The sequence below is a fragment of the Nothobranchius furzeri genome, chromosome 13 (genome assembly GCF_043380555.1).
Source record: "Nothobranchius furzeri strain GRZ-AD chromosome 13, NfurGRZ-RIMD1, whole genome shotgun sequence".
Taxonomy (NCBI): domain Eukaryota; kingdom Metazoa; phylum Chordata; class Actinopteri; order Cyprinodontiformes; family Nothobranchiidae; genus Nothobranchius; species Nothobranchius furzeri.
In genome coordinates, this window is record NC_091753.1 from 52630230 (window position 1) to 52650954 (window position 20725).

Sequence of the window (20725 nt, forward strand, 5' to 3'; positions counted from 1 at the left end):
CAGCCTCGATCGAAGGCAGAATTTCTTTCCTGCAACCTTTGCTAAACGGATTGTTGCGTTTCTCAATTTTGTTTCACATGTTTTGACGTTTTTTTTCCCTCGTCTCTGCATGCGTTTTTCACCCAGCCTCGCACACTCCCCATTCACGCACGCAGCCAAGCGCACACACACCTCATCCGTCCATTCTCTCGCACATGCGACACGTTCAGCCGGACTCCTGGCCCCGCCCTCCAGAGAGGGGAGGGGAGGGTGCCCAGTCGGGGCGTTTCGTTGGGAGGAGATGAACCTGGCTCCTCAGCACTGAGTCCAGACATTCATACACAAATGGGTCCATTCACACACAAGTCACAAAACGTGGCCGATTGAGGGAGGGGCGCATCGAGGGTGGCGCCCTCTCGCGTTGGAGGACTGCAGAATTGTGATGGTTTGTGGTTCATCTCAGTTCGTTTCTTGATTCCGTATGTTTGAATGTCCTCGGTTCTCCCTGGACAGATGTTGAGTTTATTTTTGTTTGATTTGTCTTTTGTTGAAGTAGTTTCCCAAAGACGATGGCTCCAATGGCAGAAGTTACGTCTGCGTCTCGCTCTCGACGCGTTTGATGTAGATGTTTACTGTTTTCTTTTTATTCTAGCAACATGTAGCCACTCATTCTCACTCGCACCCACTCGCCATCTCAAACTTCATTTGGGCTGCTTCCCCTGGAATGCCAAATGAAATCCACATATTTTTTTCTCTCAGATAAGATGCAGCCATGGATCCCACGAGCCAAGCACAATGGATCGAAATTCTCACACTCGCTCTCTCTCGCTCTCTCTCTCCCCAATTTGTTTTATGTTGAACAGAGTGCTGCATCGTGAACAAAACTCCAGAATAAGCCCGGGTGACGTCTAGAACTGGAACCCCTCAGCTGGCACGTTGGCGGAGTTAAAGCTGTAGGTTCCGCCCTGGATGGCCTCTGGAACCAGGCTGGTGTCCTCGTCGATCTGGGTCAGAGACACATGAGAACAGAGTTAGCGACACGGGGCGTACGAGAGGGAATTGTGTGATCCGAGCATCCCTTACATCATCGGATGAGAAGTACTGATCTATAATTTCATAAGCCAGTTTGTAGATGTCTTCATTTTCATGATTCTGCAGCTGTTCAATTTTTTCCAAACCTGCAAAAAGAAAAGTCGATGAGAGCGATTACCTGATGCAGACGATAATAAAACGACGCCAGACACAAAAACCTACCTCCACATTCCTCGATGAGATTAGCAATGGTTTCCGCTTCGTCGTCGGCCATCTTGAGGATGTTGCTGAGACCGTCGAGGACAACCTGCACGACTTGAGCATCCTTCACTGTCAGCAGGTTGCAGAAAGGAGGGATCACTTGCTTCTCAATGAGGTGTGCCACCTGTGGAGGAAACAGCACCACACAGATGTGGTGTTAGAAATAAAACACCTGCTAGTTGATGTAATTATCAGCTGCGCTCAGAAAGCAGATCGTAGACCTTCTCACCTGATCTTTCCTTCCACTTATCGTCAGGTTGCTGATGGCCCAGGCGGCTTCCTTTTGAGTCCCAAAATCTCCCTGAAAAACAAACATTTCGTGTGAGACACACACTTCGACACTTCCGTCACAAACGGAACACACACCAGCCAGCTGAAGTGAACACACACCTTGTCGAGCAGGTGGATGATCATGGGGACCAGCTTGGCATCGATGACAGCCTGCACTTGCTGCTGGTTGCCTGCCGTGATGTTGGACAGGAACCACACTGCCTCCTACAGGACAAGGAGCGCAAATACAAAAGAAATGAGAGTCCTGAGCTCAGATAGAAATCAAAACATCTGGGGCCGACGCTCTGGAAAATGTTGGAACTGGATCAGAGTCCAGAGGTCGACTGAAGGTCGTTGACCTCTGGTTGAGACGGCGTGCTGCGGGAGGGGAGGGGTGATTTGAGGCTCTAATCATCAACCAGTCACAAAGAAGGCCTCTTTTTGAACGTGACTGGTCTCAGATGCACTCTTCTATCAGCACAGATACTTCAGCACCCTTGACTCCACCAACCCGTGACATCACACTCACTCACACTCACACTCCGCCCCCCTATCTGTCACCAACCACAAACGTAGACGAGTCTCATGTCTTCTTTTCCTTCCATCTTCTTCCTCTCCGTCGTCGTTGTGAATTCCTCCTACCGTCTATCTGATCCCTGCATCACCGTTCACACAGCATCCACACCGGCACAAAGTCTCAGATTTCATCACTTCCAGACCAACGGTGTCGCTTTTTCAGCTCTTCTGTGTTTGGGGCAGAAAGACGGGAGACTGGTACCTTGTTGATTTTCTCCTTCGGGTGAGTGAGGAGTGCTGGGAAATGGCTGAGGGCGTCACAGTTGAGCACCACCTGCGTCTGTTCATCAGTACCAGTCACGATGTTCCCAACAGCTCTCAGGGCAGCGGTCTGGATGTGGAGCAGACGAGTAAAACAGAAGGTTAGCCGTCGTGCCGGATGAGCCCTGAGGTGGAAGGCATCAGACTTCTCTACAAACCTGAACTTTGACCTCCTGGTGACTGAGCAGAGGGACCAGGTTAGGGACGATGCCGGACTCGATGACCATCTGGATTTGCTCATTTCCGGCGTCTGTTAGGTAGGACAGAGCCCACACGGTGTCCACCAGGATCTGCAGGCAGCAGAGCAGCAAAAAAAACATTTTATTTGGTGTTACAACTGAAACTTGAAAATTTATTAAAAATGGTGCCGTTTTACTAAACGCTGTAATTAGCAAATATAAACAAGTATGGCAGAGGCATACTCACACTGACATCAGTGTGGTGGATCAGCACGCAGAGAGCTGGCAGGATCTGAGAAGACAACATGACAGAAGGCTTCAGAAACAGAAGATGGAAACAAGCTGCAGGTAGGATGACTAACCACCACACCTACAATTAAACACGATCACTAAGGGAGCACCAAACTTTTTAGTTCCTCTCACATTTCAAACATTATTTTCAAGTGATGACGGCCATTAAAAAGCAAGTCACCTCCAAGTTTACTTTTTTTCTGATAAACCACATAAATGCGTGTCTGATCGTGCTGCAGACACATATAGTCTAGTTTTGCACTTCAGTGCATTTTAGTTAAAATTTTAATTTTCTGCCTAAAACTGTCAGTGTTGTGTCGTTGTCAGGTAGAAACTCTGCACTGCATTTCAATTTAAATCTGCCATCGCTATTGGCTAAAGCCTGAGTCATGCTTCTGCGTCAGTGCGGAGACACGCAACGCCATTATCCGTCCTTGCGGGCCCGCTGGAGAGCTCTGCAAGGACGGACGGAGTCGAGCTCTCTTTTCTAAACATCCGTCCGTCGAGATGGAGAACACAAGCTTGTGATTGGTCAGGGCACCGCTGTCGTCTACACCGCCGCCATTACGCTCTCAAAAACATAAAGAGAGCCGAGGATAACTAGCGGCAGACACGGAGCAGCTTGAAGAACACCTCGCGAAAAAACTCTAAAAACATGAACATCTAATTCCCCGTGACTGGAGGAGTGAAAAGATGCGCAGCAAGCGTTTTATTTGTGGACTGAAATGACAGAAAACATGAGTTTAGAGGTGGGGAGCGCATGAAGAGGTGGAGGAGGATGAGAGACAAATTTGTCTGTGTTAAAAAGTCTCTTAAATACAAAAAAAACACAATATAAACACACATCTTGGACCGGTACATGACAGGATACCACAGAACAGCGCTACGCCCTCTGTTGTCCTGGCGGGGAATTGCTTTGCAACACTCCCCAGGAGATGGAGAAGTATGAGGGGAAAATGTCTCCGTCCGTGAGTGCGTGTCTGTCCCTGTTGGAGTTGACGGAGAAGCATGAATCAGGCTTAAGAGTTACCCTAGGACGTTAGCTGGTACCATATGATGTCACAATGTCGCTGTGAGCCTGTGTGTGTGTGTTAGTGGCTTCGCCCTCTCGGTCTGCTAGGCAACAGCATTGGTTGCATTTTTTAAACAGGAAGTGGGAGTTGAGTAATAATCTGGTAGGGGGTGACTTGCTCTTTAAAGCCCAGGTCAAGTATTTATAAAGGTACTCTTGTAGTTTCCAGTACCGTTATTTGTATCTGAATCCAGGAAATAAGAGACCCTAAACGCACCATTACACTAAAAAATAACAAATACAAAACAGGAAAGTGAAAAAGCCACAGAAGGAACCTTACAGCTGACTCTGGTACATTCATGTGATGAATGAATGAATGAATGAACGCGCTACTGAAATCACACATTAATATCATTAATTACCTAATGAAATTAAACCAAAGAGAAAGACTGACTCTTTACTGACATCAACGTGACTAGACTTGATGCAACAGTTTATTTTAGTACTTAAGAATCAGGGAATATTTCACTTCTTACTGGTAAAAATAAATAAATAAATAATTTGGAACGGAGAAGGAATCGCTCAGATCTTCCTCAGATCCCGTAGGAACAATATTACACTTTTAATCTGTGACTCACCTCCTGGATAGTCTCCATTGGCGGTGGGGGGTCCTTGTGACGGCACAGGTTGACCATGACCCAGGTGACGTTGCGGAGGAAGGTGATGGGGATGGAGGGACTGATGAACGACAGCAGGGGCTTCACCACTCCCAAGCTGATCACGTAGTCTCTGCACTGTGGACCATCACCTGTACAAATTCAAGAGTTTGAAGTTTTTGTCGTCTCACCCAGAAGATGTGCTTTTTGGGAGACACACAAGCACACACACAGCCTCGGGCAAAAACATTATCGTCTGCCCTTCAGCCAACAGTGTCAGTCAGTGAAGGTGTACGCACGATCGTGCTGGCGGCTGCTTACCGATGATGTTGCCCAGAGCCCAGACGGCCTGTTCACACACGTTCTGGTGAGGAGAGTGAAGCAGCCTCAAGAACAGCGGCACGGCATCTACGACAGAATGGGATTTCATTTAGACGTCACATGAATCCAGAAAACCTGGAGCAAACGGAAGTATTTTAATCCCCATCTGGAGTATGAGTGGAATTTATACAACCATTCAAATCTAAACAAACCATTATTGAACTACATGATACAGAATAGTACAGCTTTTCCTGCCTCTTCTCTCCTGCACTAAAGAGCCACAGCTGCAGCAGGTGTGAGGCTACACGGACGCACACATCCACCCAGAATCTCTTCATTAAAACACTCTGAGCCAACGAGCAGCTTCCACCGATGCTGAACTTTAAACACTTTGATAAAACAAGAGAAAGAGTTGATGTGTTTGCTGCAGCACACATTTGCACACGTCTGAGAAGTTTTCATCGGTTTGATTTCAGCTCTGCTCTGAATGAACCTAAACCAGCACCAGAACCAATCGTCCTGCTGCCTACGATGAAAAAAATAAACTAAACTCTTTATTTTTACTAAATTAATTGATTGCAATCATACATAATGCCACAAAAATCCATTAAATTTGTACTTGCAGCCTAAAGGGCTCGACACACGGGAGGCGACCCGCGGCAGCGGCCAGCTGCGAAGCCGTCTACGCGCTCTGGAGAGGAGAGGCGGTGTCGCCTCCCGTGTGTCGAGCCCATAAATGTGACAGCCTTGCCTCTGTCAGTGAGCCCCAGAGCAGCTGTGGCTACATTGTAGACCATCATCAATGTGTGAATGGATGAATGATACACTGTAGTGTGAAGCTATACAAGTGTGGATCGTTTATCATAATATCTCTTCACGTGCAACACAAAAGAACAGAAAGTTAGGCTGAAAAGCTGTGAAAGTAAAACTTACTGGACTGAACCACAGCTTGGGTCTGCTCTGAGGTTCCTGATGCTATGTTGGTTAGAGCCCAGGCTGCCTCGAACTGGAGAGACGGGCTGTAGAGACATGAAAAGGTGTCCAGTGGCAGTAAAAGCAAAGAACAGACAGCACTGTGGAACTGGAAGAGCACGCTGATGAGTCATGCCACCACCGAGTAAGAACTAGAACACACTTATGTAACAGCAACACTCCTCAGATGTAAGCTAGGTCAAACTCTGCTTGTGCATCTGCACAACACTGAAGTGTATTTAAATTAAAAACGGCCGCATCACTGAGGGTAACCTCTGACCGTCACACACGAGGAAGCGTTTGCTGCATGCAGACTAACAGAATTGCAGGCTGCTTACTTGTCATCTCGGTCCAGGCAGTGGACCAGGATGGGAAGGATCCCAGACTTGATCAGGTCATCTATGGGAGGATTACGGTCGCTGGACAACAGCTTCCTATAAAAATAAAAGAACATGCAGCAGCATTAATCACACATACATATCACAGCTTTACTGACACCATTAACAAGTCCACACACAGCTAATGGGAGGGGGTGTGTCCACAGGTGAATCATCATCCAACTGACTGGAACCACCTGCATCTTGTAAGGGCAGGAATATTATAAACATGGTGCTAAATGACAGTAAATTATAAACTGAAAGGATAGAAATCACTGCAGCGTTGTTCTGAGTAGCAGAAGGCAGCGTAGCTGAGCTGCAGGCCCATTAGCAACAATCCTAAATCAGACGAGGCTGAGTGACGAACTCCATGGGAAAACATTCAGCTGCTAAAATTGCAACACGGAAACTACATTTTGCAAGAGTCAATCAACTGTAACCGGAAAGCGTTCTGAGGCTAGACGGTGCAGAATCAGCAGCTTAAAGATACACCTATGAGCCAGACGTGTCGTGATGACATTCAGAGAGCTGCTGTTCACAATGCAAACACACCCCGGGTGTGACACAGCGTCTGTTCAGATATCAGAAACAGTCCCTCCACAACATGTAAATAAAACTATAGAAACACGAAGCTATCGCCACAGATGTGTGCTCACCGTGCAGCCTGAACAGCACTCAGCTGGATGCCCTGGTTATCACTGGTGGCATTCTGCAAATCAATACATGTCAAGTTTAGAAGGGTAGGTACCAGGTATGCTGGGAGATCATGACAATGTCAAATTTAAAAACCTACTTACTTGTACTATTGCTTCAAGAGAGGTGTTTTGCTGTAAAATAAAATGTTACTTATTAGATCAGAAACTGTTTTATGCAGATTTGTCAAGAATTACAGGAGAAAAAAATCCTAATCTGACAAAAACTAAGGAGGAGACTAGGGGTATCTGATTTTTAAACTGTTGTGCAACATTAACTAGTGCATAAATAAAAAAAACTATTCAACCAGAAATCTCACACGCTGCTCCCCTCAAGAGCCAAATGTCACCCCCCTCTGCAGGAACCTGACTGGCTGATAAACTGGCCAGACTAACCGTGAACCTCTAACAGGAGTGGTAGCAAACATAGCTCTGATAACCTCATTCTTTCTTAAACAAACAGTAACACGTGAGAAATAAAAGTTTGCATGAGAGCAACATGACGAGTTCGCAAATGAGTGACCCTTCAAAAAAATAAAAAGCATCAAATTCCCTTCCAGTGGCGATTATTTATGTACTGAATGATCGTAGCCTGACTGAAAACAGTCAAACAGCGGTCACTGGTTTGCAAGAATTTAAACTGGAGTGAATTGCGTGATCCACAAAAGCCCCTCTAATGGGTTTCTCTGAGTCTGAGCAGCATGCCGCTGCAGATGCACCGTTACGCTGCCCGTTCGGAGCTGGTCCCAGACACCATGATGTCGTTGCAGGAACTGAATCTCAACAGTTGAGACCCTTGGTGAATGTGAGAACTTGTGTTATTTTCTTTCTGACTGGGTGTGCTTCAAAGAGCAAGTCACCCCCTACAAGAAACTTACTTCACTCCCACTTCCTGTTTGAAAAATGCAACAAATGCTGTTGCCTAGCAGACTGAGAGGGCAGAGACAAACAGGAATGTAAAAGAGAAAACATACTGATCTGAAATCTCCATCGACGTCGGAGTCCTCACAGATGTCCTCATGAGGCACGTTTCTCCTCTTCAGAAGGTGTTCATCCCTCTTGTTCTGTGGTGCACAGAAATCACCGTGCACATATTAAAATCGTATGCAGATAAAACGCCTACAAAAATCTCAACAAGATTATATACCTTTCTGAGTTCCACCACTACTTCAGTCCTCTGTCTTCTCATGGTCTGCAGGAACACGACATAAAACGTGTTAAAACATGAATTTAAGCTAAAGCAACATTTTATATGCGTGTAAACATCATTTTCCCATTCAGAGGTCACCAATTGACCAACTCAAATCCTCATCCAGTTTCTTAACCGAACCGACCAATAATTTATAAATTTTAAAGGGTAAATATTTACCTTCAGTGGGGAAAATAATATTCCAAAACAGTAATGATCAAGTCACCTAAAAGCTTAATCATCTGAAAATGAGTCAAAAGTTGCTGTGACTGAAGATTTTGACATTTATTCACTAAATTAACTAAAAGGTGTACAAAGTCTTCAATTCGCAGATTTAGCTTTATTAATTGTTTTCGGTTTAGCTGTGTGTTCGTAAAGCGCGACACAATCACGAGGCACGATTAGTGCTGCCACGATTAGTCGATTCATCACGACGACGCTGACAAACAAGATAGTCAACTAGAAATTTAATAGTCGACATCATTTATTGTATGAGCATTTATTAAATCACGCTTTCTGTGGCACCTTCAGTGGCTGCTTTCTGCTCGAGGCACAAGCGCAGTCGTGGCCGTCCAGATCAGCCTTTGAATCAAGAATAACCGGCGAAAGATGACATCATGGCGAGTCCACAGCATAGCTCAGAAGGTGCAGAGCGTTTTACAACGACAAATAAACGAGAAGCATGCACAGTGCAAAATCTGCAAAGTGAAACTCTACATTCATGGGCGCACATCTGCGATGGACGAGCACGTCATGGCAGAGCGCAAAGAGTCGCCTCTGTAAGCTAATAACCTCTTGTTAGCTGCTAACATCAACAGAGAGTTACTTGTATGTATTTACTTGTAGGTGTAGCAACAACAGTAGTGGTGGTGACTTTACCTTTAGTACACGTTTGTATGCCACATTTTCCCTCTAATGTTACAAACGCTAATGATTTATTTTATCCTGCTACGTTAGTTATATAAAAGCACTCCTCCTCTTCAATGCACGAGTCTGGTACAAACCCAAAAATGACTTTTAGCTGGATACATTTGTGAGCACAAGTCATTTTTGTGTACACTTTATTTCTGGTTTAAGGTTACTACGTCCATTCGACTACAGCATTTGTATTAACAGGTTACAAAGTAGATTAAAGGTTGTTTGATAAGCTAAGCTATCATATTGTCTATAATATTAGAAGCTTGATAAAAAAGATCTTAAATTGGTCCAAAAATACATTTTGGATCCAACTTAAAACTGAAACAGAGAAAATTTGTATTAAACACTTTTAAGAATCACCACAATGTTTCCATGCTAATTATAAAAATGTGCTAATTTAAAATAAATTATTACATGCAGCATTGTACCAAACTTGGACCGCTATGATGTAGCTTCTCCACACAAATGTGGAGTAGGAAGTGGGATACAATCCACATTTTCTTGTTTTCTTGTCTAATGACAAACAATCACCTATGCCATTAAATATGACAGGTTGAATTGGGGATGGACCAAAAAAAATGGAGCTGTAATTTACCTTTCACTATACTAAAGCTGATTTGAAGTCAAGCACATCAGTGGGCAGCCCGATTCCACTACACAATTTTATGTTTACCCTCCTTAAAGAGCAAGTCACCCCCTACCAGATTCTTACTCAACTCCCACTTCCTGTTTGAAAAATGCAACAAATGCTGTTGCCTAGCAGACCGAGAGGGTTGAGCCGCTAACAAATACACACACTCACGGCATTGTGACATTATAATGTACCATCTAACATCATAGTGTACCTCTTAGCCAATAGCGACGGCAGATTTAAATTCAAATGCAGTGCTGAGTTTTTACCTGACGACGGTGCAACACTGACAGTTTTAGGCAGAATATTTAAATTTTAACTAAGATGCACTAAAGTGCCGAATTATTGACTACACGTGTCTGCAGCACGATTAGGCACTCATTTATATAGTTTATCAGGAGAAAAAAATGTTGATTTGGAGTGACTTGCTCTTTAATAGCATCTGATTAATAAATTCTCGAAAACATTGTCAACTGACATTTATTCTTATTTACCTGGTTTGCATATTTAATACTTAGTCAGGTTTTTGTTTTCTTTTTGATAAACGTTGGTTAAAAGATTGATTTTAATACCACGCAGAGCGTAAAATTATGATTCATGATGTCAAATTCTGTGTCAACTGATTAGGTTCATGAATGTTGTGCATCCCGTTATTAGTGACATTTTAGCAAAGAGTTATGGTGGAAAAAGTCTAGATATCGGCCATTGGCTGACCATGACCCCTACCAGTGGGCATTGGTATCTGCAATAGAAAAAACCCATATCAGTCGATCTGTAGCTTGAATTAACTTGAATGGTGTCAGATGTTATCGTGCAGAGTTGATGATGATTGCATCAAGACTATTTTATTTCAGGATCTCGAAGATTCAGTGGTTTATGTTGCCTAAATGCCACTTTTTAATCTTCCTGGTTATTTGCAAACGAATCTAAACACTTGATGCAATGTGAGTGAGCAACGTATTTAGTCACGTGATCAAACGATTAAATACACGTTATTTCAGTATGGTAATGAAATAAGTCTGAAGTTTCTGCTCACTGAGGAGTCTGGGTGTGTCCACCTCCTCCGAACCTCTTCCATACTTGTAGCTAAAGTTATTGACAAATCGATGAGCGATACGACTCTTGAGGCCTGCTTCTTCAGAGAAAGTAACGACTTGTCAAGCAGGATGTACGGGCACATCCCGCCTATAAACACCCGTAAGGTAAAATCCCGCCCGAGACCTTATTTCGCTACCATACGCTCACATGAGACAATGAGACACGCCGGGCTGACAGTAACTCACCTAGTATTGATCTGACGTTTGCTAACGTGTAGCTTGATCTACCATGTCACGAGGTCGACCAGGTGTTTATAGATTTCTAAATATTCGTTGGTGATAAACAAAACAATGGAACACACACGCATGACGTTAAGATCCAGGTAACTGGTCAGCTAAACGGCTAACTGGTTTCCGCCATTGTTTTTGGTTGTAGAGACGGGGGATGGGTGGAAATGCAACCAGCGCGAGCTCAGCTAGCACGCAAGTTAGCTTACTGCGGTATTAAACTACATTAATCCGCCGCTAGGCTGGCGTGTTTATCGATATTATATCTCAAAAGGAGACAACCTGGGTCAATTAGGTGTACTTTTACTGATATATGTGACATATTACACCGAACTAAACCGACTCGGGGGTGAAATGCTTCAGTTGAGCTCGCATGTCCCCCCGCGGCCCTGGCACATCCAGCGGAGGCTTTTCTGACATGTTTCTTAAGCAATGCGGTCTAACGGTGTAACAAAACGATAGAAACCGAACAAGAAGCCACTCTGCCAAAAGCCAACGGTGCTTAACGGTCGATTCGTGAAGGCCTTGGCCGGGCTCTGGCAGCAGAGATCCCGATGGTGGAAATTAGAAACGACGTCACAGCGCAGCCGAGAGGCAAGGCTGGCCGTGAACGCAGCAGCTAGCAGCGGCGAGCCTAAACACCTTATCCGCACAACTTTTACCTCCAAATCTCGACCCTTGTTCTTGAAATTCTTCAGCCGCTGGTTGTCCAGTTTCTCGTTGTCAGCCATGTTTGCTGTTCTGGTCACGTTAAATACACAGTTCGACTCGTGAATTTAGCGGGCGAGCTACCCTCTTTTTTTCTTGTTCCCGTTTCACGGCGTTTCGTTAGCGGACTACTTTTCGCTGCTCTGTCCGCGGTGCATACTGGGAATGCCGGTGGTGGAGGGGGGGGCGCCTCGCTGTGTCGTAGAGGAAGGGTGGGGAAATCCCCTCCACTCCGCTCTCATTGGTTTCACTGCCAACGTCCGTGGCGGTGGGAGCACCGCATCACATGTAGGCAAAACGCATGAAGTTTACTGGAAGAAAAAGGTCACATCTGGTCAATTATCACTGCACCATAATATAGATTTGTTATGGAAACAAAATACTTTAGTGTTTTACACTAGCGGAGTAATATAGCAGGTTTGACTTTACAGAAGGTGTTATTTGTCTTCCATGCAAATGAAAAACGTCATAAGACAGAGAACCCTCCCTCTCCTTATTTTACCCTTTGTGTTGCTCAAATTCAACAATAACATGATGTGATCAATAATAAAAAGACAAAATAACAAACAGGAAATGCGGAAAAATGTTTAATTAAGTTTTATTAAACAATTATGAGTGAAATTTCCTCTGTATATAAATGATATCTGTCAATATATAAGAGTGCAATGGTATTTAGAAATTTGATTTACTTCAGAATTCATTTGCATTTAAAGATGTGGGGCACACGCTTCATCAATACATTTGCTGTGGCTTCATTCTAGTAATTAATTAGTGAATGAAAGTCGTACTTGGTTATTAAAAAGCACAGACCCAGTTTCAGGAAGTAAAACATTTCCTGATATTTGGACATCTCGCCTCTGATTGGCTAACAGCAACACGACTCTACCACCAACTTCATTTGCTTTGCAACCATGATGTTTTTTTCCACATATAACACAAGCGTGGAGGTGCTCTGCTGTGTGGTGGAGTTGCTAATGCTAATGTTAGCTTCTGCTAGTCGGGACGTTCTCTGCTGTTTCCTGGACGTTAAACCAACAACAGCCTTCCCCATTGTGAGCCAAGATGGGTGAGTCCATGACTGTTAAGTGACAGTGTGACGTAGATCTGTCAGGCTTTTCTAATCCCACAGTTAGACCGTCTGTTTTCTATCAGAAGCTAATGCATCATTATCATTTTTGCAGGTTTAAAAAAATCACAAACACACTGAATATGATCAAATACATGAACTTCCTTTATTGTAAGATGACATTTGCTCAAAATAAACTTGATTTTCAAATAATATAAAACACAAGAAAATGATTTATAGTGATAAAATATATCTAAACCTTATTTGCTAATTTATTCATATACATTTGTAGTTTCAGAGAACTGTCTCAAGGCCCCTCATGACGGCTTTCTCAAATCCACCCCAATAATCCCAGATTTTTCACAAACCCCTCACAGTTTTTTTCCTCCCGCCTCTTCACCCCGCAGCAGTTTCACCACACGGATTAACTCTAATCTCTGCGTTAGCATCATCCTTTGACCTCGCAGTTGGTTTCAGTTGGATGAAAGACGACAGGAATCAAACATCAAAAGTAATCGTCCTGTAATCAGCTGCCACAGAATCGCTTCACTGCTGCGAAACCGAAGCCTTTAGATCTCATCTGAACCTTAATGTCGTCCTGAGTCTGTCTGAAAGGGGTCTTCATCAGATAAACCGTCCTCATGAAACCTTCTTCCAGTCCCGTCCCAGTGTTGGCTGAGGAGGGCTGGACGAACCACGCCCGGCCCGCCACACCCACCCCTCAAGTCCAGTTTCACAGACAGTGATTGGGGGCTCAGAGCATCTGGTAGAGCCTGTTTGTTGGCCAGAACCACAAGAGGAACTCCTCTGAGACTGTCCTGCCTCAGGACCTGAGAGGTAGAGGAGATCCGTTTTTGTTACAGTTAAAAACTTTTCACATGAAACCTTCATTGTATAACAAAACAGTTTCTTTCGTAGCTACCCTGTGCAGTTCTTTGCGAGCCTCGTCCAGCCGTCTCTCGTTCTGGCTGTCCACCGCAAACATCAGGCCAGCTGTTTCATAGTAGTAATGCCTCCAGTGAGGCCTCATCTTCCTCTGACCACCAACATCCCACACCGTCAGCTCTGGGCTTTTCCCGTCGATCTCCAAGGACTCCACGGTGAAACCAGCGGTCGGTACGGTAACCACATTCTCGTTGTATTTCAGCTTGTAGAGCAGGGAAGTCTTTCCTGAGCCATCTAGGCCCAGCATGAGGACTTGCACTTGTTTCTGAGGCTGGGATGCATGGGTACCCGTGACTGAAATGTGAAAAGGGTCTCGTCGTCCTCTTCCTTTTGTGCGACTGTGTGAACGGTGTTGTCTTCCTGTATTTGGTCTTTTACGAGGACCCAGAGATCCCTCCCCTTCTTGTCCCTCCACTACTTTCGGTAGAGCTATTTATAACCAAAGTGACTGTGCAACTATGGAGGACAGACACGGTTACACCTGTCTCCAGCCGTCAGACAGGAAGCCAGGAGAAGATTGTGTTTCCTTCACAACGGTGACATCGGTTATATTTTGGCTGAATGGAGCGGCTGACGGATTAACGTGGTGTTATCTTTGACGTGTTTGTTCTGCAAAAGCCTCCAGGCAGAAATGATCTGCAGCATTTATGTCAGATTTCATCTTTACAGAAAGCATTGATCATGACGTGTAAGTGCCTCAGTTCTGAGTCTGTAGGTGATTTATTAATGTTTTGATGTCTGTTGGCTTCGTCAGAACGTGATCTCTAGCTTTCACCGGAGCGGTTCGCAGCAGTGTGAGGCAGCTGGGATGAGAATTACCTCCTCTAAATTCGGAAAAGGGTAGAATGCCTTCTCCAGGTCGGGGATGAGGTCCTGAAAGATGGAGTGTCTGCAGTGATGCGGACGTTGTACCAATCTGTCGCGGTGAAGAGAGAGCTGAGACAGAAGCAGAGCTCTCGATCTACTTTCCTACCCTCATCTATGGTCACTAGCTTTGGGTGGTGACCAAAAGAACGGTCATCTGGGAGGGGCCCAGAGTAGATCTGCTGCTCCTCCACATCGAGAGGAGCCAGTTGAGGTGGCTCGGGCACCTGATTAGGATGCCTCCTGGACGCCTCCCTGGTGAGGTTTTCCGGGCACGTCCAACTGGGAGGAGGCCTAAAGTTAGACCAGGACACTCTGGAGGGACTATAAACCATGATGACAAATGACCCGCACTTGTATAGCGCCTTTCAGAGTAAGGATTCTAAAGCGCTTTACACTACAGTGCATCATCATCCACTCACACACACATTCGCACACTGATGATGATGAGCTACGATGTAGCCACATCTGCCCTGGGGCGCACTGACAGAGGCGAGGCTGCCGAGCACTGGCGCCACCGGCCCCTCCGACCACCACCAGCAGGCAAGTTGGGTTAAGTGTCTTGCCCAAGGACACAACAGCAGAATTCTCTGTCCGGAGCCAGGATCGAACCTGCAACCTTCCGATTACTGGACAACCCGCTCAACCTGGCCAGGGAACACCTTGGGATTCCCCCGGAGGAGCTGGCCATGTGACTGGGGAGAGGGAAGTCTGCTTAGGCTGCTGCCTCCAAGACCTGACTCCGGAGAAGTGGACGATAATGGTTAGATGGATTAAACATTACGTTATGTTTGCAGCTAAATTAATCTTATTCTTTGGTCTTAGGTTCCCAATGTCATCCAATCATCTGGCTTTGAAGCCAAAAGGTCTAAATATTTAAATTACTGCAGATTTTTATTAGAAAAAGAAAAAAAAGCAACATATTAAAGTCAATTTTTTTTGTGGAACACAGATTTCATGTCTAGTTTTTACGTGCCAAAGAAAAAAGGAAGCAGAATAATTAAATGATAATTATTTTATTGCACCCCCGATAACATTTTACAAGCTGGGATTCAAAGTTTTATTTTTCTATGTAACATTTACTTTTAACAATCATCTGTTACACATCTGTATAAGCTGCAGTTGAGTTTATTTAAAAAAAGAAAAAACTTGTTCTGATTTCTATGATTTACAGTTTGAATGTTGTGATTTTTTTTTTACAGTTCAATAAAGTCAACAAAAGCAAGTACAAATGCCACAAACATTCTGTACATTATCAAAGAAACAGCAAAAACAAACATTTTAGTGTGAAATACATCAGTGGACGTGTGTCTTGAGGCGATGCATGAAGACAATATGTACATTCACTTTACATTTTCACGTCTCTTGGAGACGTTCCTTCAACCACATTTGAATCAACACATTAGAGCACTGAGGGGGAGCTTTGCGCACGACATGATCGGCTGCATTTGATAAACAAAAGATTTGGCAGCAGAGAAGTAAAAGCAACAAAGGCAACAGATAAATTATGTAGCTCCAGTCCAGAAAAACAAAACTAAGGATTTTTGTCTCAGTAAAAGCGTTAAAAGATGACAAAACAATAAAAAAGTTGTCGTTTTTATTTCCCTCCGTTTTTATTTATGTAAAACCTGATGGACTTCATATCATAAATCTAATTTAATAAGAGATAATCCATCCAGATCAGGGGTGTCAAATATGCGGCCCGCGGGCCGGATGTAACCCGCTTGCGGGCCGGATCCGGCCCGCGAGACGGTTGTGTAAACTTTATTTTCATACTTTACAATGTAGAGTGAAAATAAACTTATGTTTGTGAGCAAGTTTTCTCTGTAATGAGTATAAATAAAGCTGCGCTCAAGGCTCACACAAGAACTTGAATCACATCCTGAAGATGGCCGCCACTCAGGATGTGACTTCTGATATTGATGTGCTGGTGAAAGCTAAAAGATGTTAAGTAAAATGAGTCAAATATACTTTAACGACGGTGGCACAGGAGTTAAGTGCTCGCCCTGTAATCGGAAGGTTGCAGGTTCGAGCCCCGCTCAGTCTGTCGCTGTCGTTGTGTCCTTGGGCAAGACACTTAACCCACGTATCCTGCTGGTGGTGGTCGGAGGGACCGGTGGCGCCAGTGCTCGGCAGCCTCGCCTCTGTCAGTGCGCCCCAGGGCAGCTGTGGCTACATCGTAGCTCATCCCCACCAGTGTGTGAATGTGTGTGTGAATGGGTGAATGACTGATTGTGTTGCAAAGCGCCTTGAGGGTTCCAGGACTCTAGAAGGCGCTATATCAAATACAGGCCATTTACCATTTAAGTGCTGCATGAAACTGATCTAGCCGTGTGATCTGTAAGCTCTTTGAATCACTCAGGAATGTTTTTTTTTTATTTTATTTTTTATTTTTTTCAAAATTTCAAGTACACTTCAGGTGTTGTACTTGTACTACACTGTCCTCAGGCTCCAGCTTTGTTTTATATTGATTGTATTAAAACAAAGAAAACAATCTGAAGTTGTTTTTAATTTACCGGTCCGGCCCACTTGGGACTAGATTTCCCTCAATGTGGCCCCTGAGCTAAAATGAGTTTGACACCCCTGATCCAGATTATCCACTGATGTGATACGAAAATGTTCTGTTGCCATACAATCATACGGCTGATACGACGAACATCCTAAACATGTTAAAGGTTCTGTGTCACATGTTTGATACAAGAAAAACTAAAAGTCACCATGTTAGAACACGGAACGTGTAGCACATCACTTCAACACAGATCAAACGGAAACAAATTAAAGGTGTGGTTCACTTGTTTATTTGAAACATTTCCAGCGGTCTCTAGTAGGAATGAATGCCTTGTAAGTCGTACTCTGGGGAAAAAAAAAGCCCTGGTGCACCTGTTTCAGGAACTAGAAGTGAGTCACATCACATCTTGCCTCTGATTGGCTAACAGCAGCACGACTCTACCGCTGACTGTTTGCTTTGCGATGTTGACGTTTCATCTCCATAAATAACAGAAGCCTGGAGGAGCTTCGGCCATGTGGTTGAGTTGCTAATGCTAACAGTTAGCTAGAGATGTTAGAGACGTTCTCTGCTGTTTCCTGGAGGCTAAACCAACAACAGCGTTCCTCGTCGTGAGTCCAGATGGGCGAGTCCATGACTGTTAAGTGACAGTGTGATGCAGATCTGTCAGGATTTTCTAATCCTAGAGTTTCATTGTCTGTTTTCTAGCAGAAGCTAATGCAGGAGATAGGTGTAGGAGACTATTTTCATGTTGGGCCTGCACGAAAAACTCAGATTGACTGATTATAATCAGAAATTATTTAAAATAGGTTTTTCAGTGTTTCACACCTTTAATTAAAAAAAACCCTCAAAAGATCACAGACAAGTGAAAGTTGTCTCTCCTAAACACACGCGCGCGCGCGCGCGCACACACACACACACACACACACACACACACACACACACACACACACACACACACACACACACACACACACACACACACACACACACACGCAGTGTTCAACAGGAATATAAAACGTCTTTGTTTTGTAACTTAAAAAACTGAACGGGCTTAATGTGACGTGTAACGAGGAAATTCTTGGAAATATTAGTGATAGAAATAGTTCTCTTTCAAGATCTGTCATTAAATTTATTCCCAATAAGTCTATCATCATTAGAATTATTTTAATTCAGACTTATAACTGATGCGGTGTGTGTGTTTGAGGGATAGACTACTACTTCTCACCAGGTTTGCGTTTGAACTTGACCACCATGACGGTGATGTTGTCGGGGCAACCGCGGTAGAAGGACTGAAGGACGATGCTCTTGGCGCCGAAGTGCGGCTCATCCAGTCGTTCTCTGATGAATCGAACCGCCTCCTCGTTGCTGAAGGTGTCCCACAGGCCGTCCGACGCCAGGATCATGAACTCGGGCTGCAGCTTGCCCAGGTCGAAGGTCATGATGTCGGGATCGGGGATGATCACGTTGAGGTTCTTCAGGGGGTAGTCTCCCAGAGAGCGGGACATGGCCAAGATGCCCTGGACTCGCCACGAGCCGTTGAAGCTGATGAAACCACCTACGAGAGGAAGAAAGGGCGTCAGTGACTACAGAGGAAGGTCAAGTCAAAGTGACCAACAGTCAAGCACAAAAGTAGAAACAGTTAAATCAAATGTACTCATTTATATTTTCCTATGAAAACCAAAAGATTGACACTTAAGTCTAAAATTCATGTTTGGATCATGTTTTCTGCTCATCAGCGATCACAGAAATGTTTTTGTTGGATTGGTTTCATCTGGTGTCCATTTGCACTGGAAATGAGCCGATGCAGGGTTTGATAATTGGTTCGGACGTCCTACGTCCCAGAGAGCGATCCTGTCCGTAGGATTTGAAAGCATTCAAGCGGACAGTTCAGGCTGTGATTATACTGATGTTGTCGTAAGAAAGCCCATTTTATTAACTCTAAAATCTCCTTCAGTTGCCTAAACTCGTCAAAAACATTGAATGTACATGAATCGCATGTTGGATTCATTTTGTTTTGCTTGGTTAAAGAGCAACTCACTCCAAATCAACATTTTTTGCTGATAAACTATATAAATGTGTCTGATCCTGCTGCAGACACGTGTAGTCAATAATTTGGCACTTTGGTGCATCTTAGTTAAAATTTAAATATTCTGCCTAAAACTGTCAGTGTTGCACCGTCATCAGGTAAAACCTCAGCACTGCATTTGAATTTAAATCTGCCATCGCTATTGGCTAAGAGGTACACTATGATGTTAGATGGTACATTATGATGTCACAATGTCGTGAGTGTGTGTATTTGTTAGCGGCTCCACCCCCTCGGACTGCTAGGCAACAGCCTTTGTTGCGTTTTTCAAACAGGAAGTGGGAGTTGAGTAAGAATCTGGTAGGGGGTGACTCGCTCTTTAAATGTTGAGTTAATCAAGGGTAAAAATGCGAAAGAAGGTGGAAAAATAATTTAAAGTAAAAAAAAATTCTGCATTTAAATTCTTTAAATATAAATTGTAAATATTCACCAAAGATCATTACAAAGCAACGACCTCACACTCTGAACCTAAATATAGTAACAGTTGAAAATGAATACAAAAATCAACCGTGTAGGACAATTAGATCCCAGATTAGGATTCAAATAATTTCCATTAAAAACCACAACATAGAATTCAGGCAATTTACATTAAACGCCTGAAATAAAAATAATCTAAACTGAAAGACTATTCTGTCGTAATAATTCAAATACAAATTGAAAAAAAGGCCTGAAAGGTTGAATCATTCTAAAAGATTTGTGAACGGAGGAAGTTTGTTGTCATGGTGATGTTGCAGCTTCCTAATAAAACATTAATGACAAAAACAGAAAAATGACTGGTTCTTCTAATTTAAAGGTTTTATATTAATGTGTTTACATTATTTATTTAAGACTGAAGTGTTCTGAGGGTAGTTTAATAAGATTGTTGATTCCAGTACCAAACTGGACCGTTAGATGGCGCTGGTGGGCCTCTTCAGCTCAGCAGCAGTCAGGGTGTGTGTGTGTGTGTGTGTGTGTGTGTGTGTGTGTGTGTGTTGTGCTTACAAACACACTTTAAATAACAGCCACTGTCTGCATCTGATAACACAGCGTTAGAAGCTAATTGTGCTATCAGTCAGGTTTTGATGTTGAGACACCAGATAAAAACGAACCAGAATGACTCGGACGAGGGGAAAGTGCTCTAATTGGGACTTTGGCCGTTTCCTCACCAGCCTTCTTGATCCTCTTGCGTTCTTTGAGCTGGTAAGGTTTGTGGTCATGTGACAGAGGAATGGCGTTGCCGTCTTTGTCGCACAGCACACCGCGAGAGTCTCCGACGTTGGCCACCGTCAGCTCCGTATCAGACAGCAGGGCCACCAGACATGTAGTCCCTGGGGGTGAATAGATGAGTGAGACTCGAGTTGTTCAGAGGTTTATCTCATAATTACAAACGAGGAAAGTGCCAGAGATTAAAGTTCTTAAGGTATGTCCTCAGGGGGACATTAATGTCTACAACTTTTTAAGGCTGTCCATCAAATGGTTGAGTAGGGAATGTGCCTGCAATAGATCCGCTTGACGACTTACAGAAAACAAGAACTTTATAAATGTGAAAGGTGACTGGGTGAAAACAATGGAGCAAACAGATTCAGAATCAAGATCGAGGCAGAAACTCCTCTCCAAAATGCCTTTCTC

The 20725-nt window shown here is 44.0% G+C and overlaps 3 protein-coding genes across 3 annotated transcripts in view; all 3 read right to left on the reverse strand.

The window, feature by feature from the left end:
* Positions 1-656: 656 nt before the first annotated feature.
* On the reverse strand, positions 657-11813 carry kpna4 (karyopherin alpha 4 (importin alpha 3)). The gene is made up of 17 exons (XM_015951045.3): positions 11605-11813; positions 8027-8071; positions 7854-7943; positions 6985-7014; positions 6844-6896; positions 6149-6244; positions 5772-5857; positions 4839-4925; positions 4500-4669; positions 2806-2850; positions 2538-2669; positions 2321-2449; positions 1663-1767; positions 1502-1573; positions 1234-1396; positions 1063-1157; positions 657-983 (listed from the first exon to the last, which is right to left on the reverse strand). Exons 1-17 carry the CDS (start codon positions 11671-11673, stop codon positions 888-890), a joined length of 1563 nt encoding a protein of 520 aa, XP_015806531.1. The 5' UTR covers positions 11674-11813; the 3' UTR covers positions 657-887.
* Positions 11814-13013: 1200 nt separating this feature from the next.
* On the reverse strand, positions 13014-14640 carry LOC107380561 (ADP-ribosylation factor 6). The gene is given in 5 exon segments (XM_070543266.1): positions 13014-13431; positions 13433-13546; positions 13639-14090; positions 14481-14577; positions 14635-14640. Coding segments are annotated over 5 exon segments (858 nt in total). The 3' UTR covers positions 13014-13242.
* Positions 14641-18161: 3521 nt separating this feature from the next.
* ppm1lb (protein phosphatase, Mg2+/Mn2+ dependent, 1Lb) overlaps positions 18162-20725 on the reverse strand; it is a 52249-nt gene continuing 49685 nt past the window's right edge. The window contains exons 3-4 of the mRNA XM_015951047.3: positions 20263-20424; positions 18162-18589 (exon numbers count right to left, since the gene is read on the reverse strand). Of these exons, the coding sequence (XP_015806533.1) occupies positions 18249-18589; positions 20263-20424 (503 nt within the window). The 3' untranslated portion in view covers positions 18162-18248. The remainder of the gene's footprint in view (positions 18590-20262; positions 20425-20725) is intronic.

Coding starts and splice junctions, on each gene's coding strand:
- kpna4 (XM_015951045.3), bottom strand. CDS start 11,673: ATGGCTGACAACGAGAAACTGGACAACCAGCGGCTGAAGAATTTCAAG. Junction 8,072..11,604: donor ACAAGGGTCGAGATTTGGAG/GTAAAAGTTGTG, acceptor GTGTTCCTGCAG/ACCATGAGAAGACAGAGGAC. Junction 4,926..5,771: donor CCAAGCTGTGGTTCAGTCCA/GTAAGTTTTACT, acceptor ATTCTGTCGTAG/ATGCCGTGCCGCTGTTCTTG.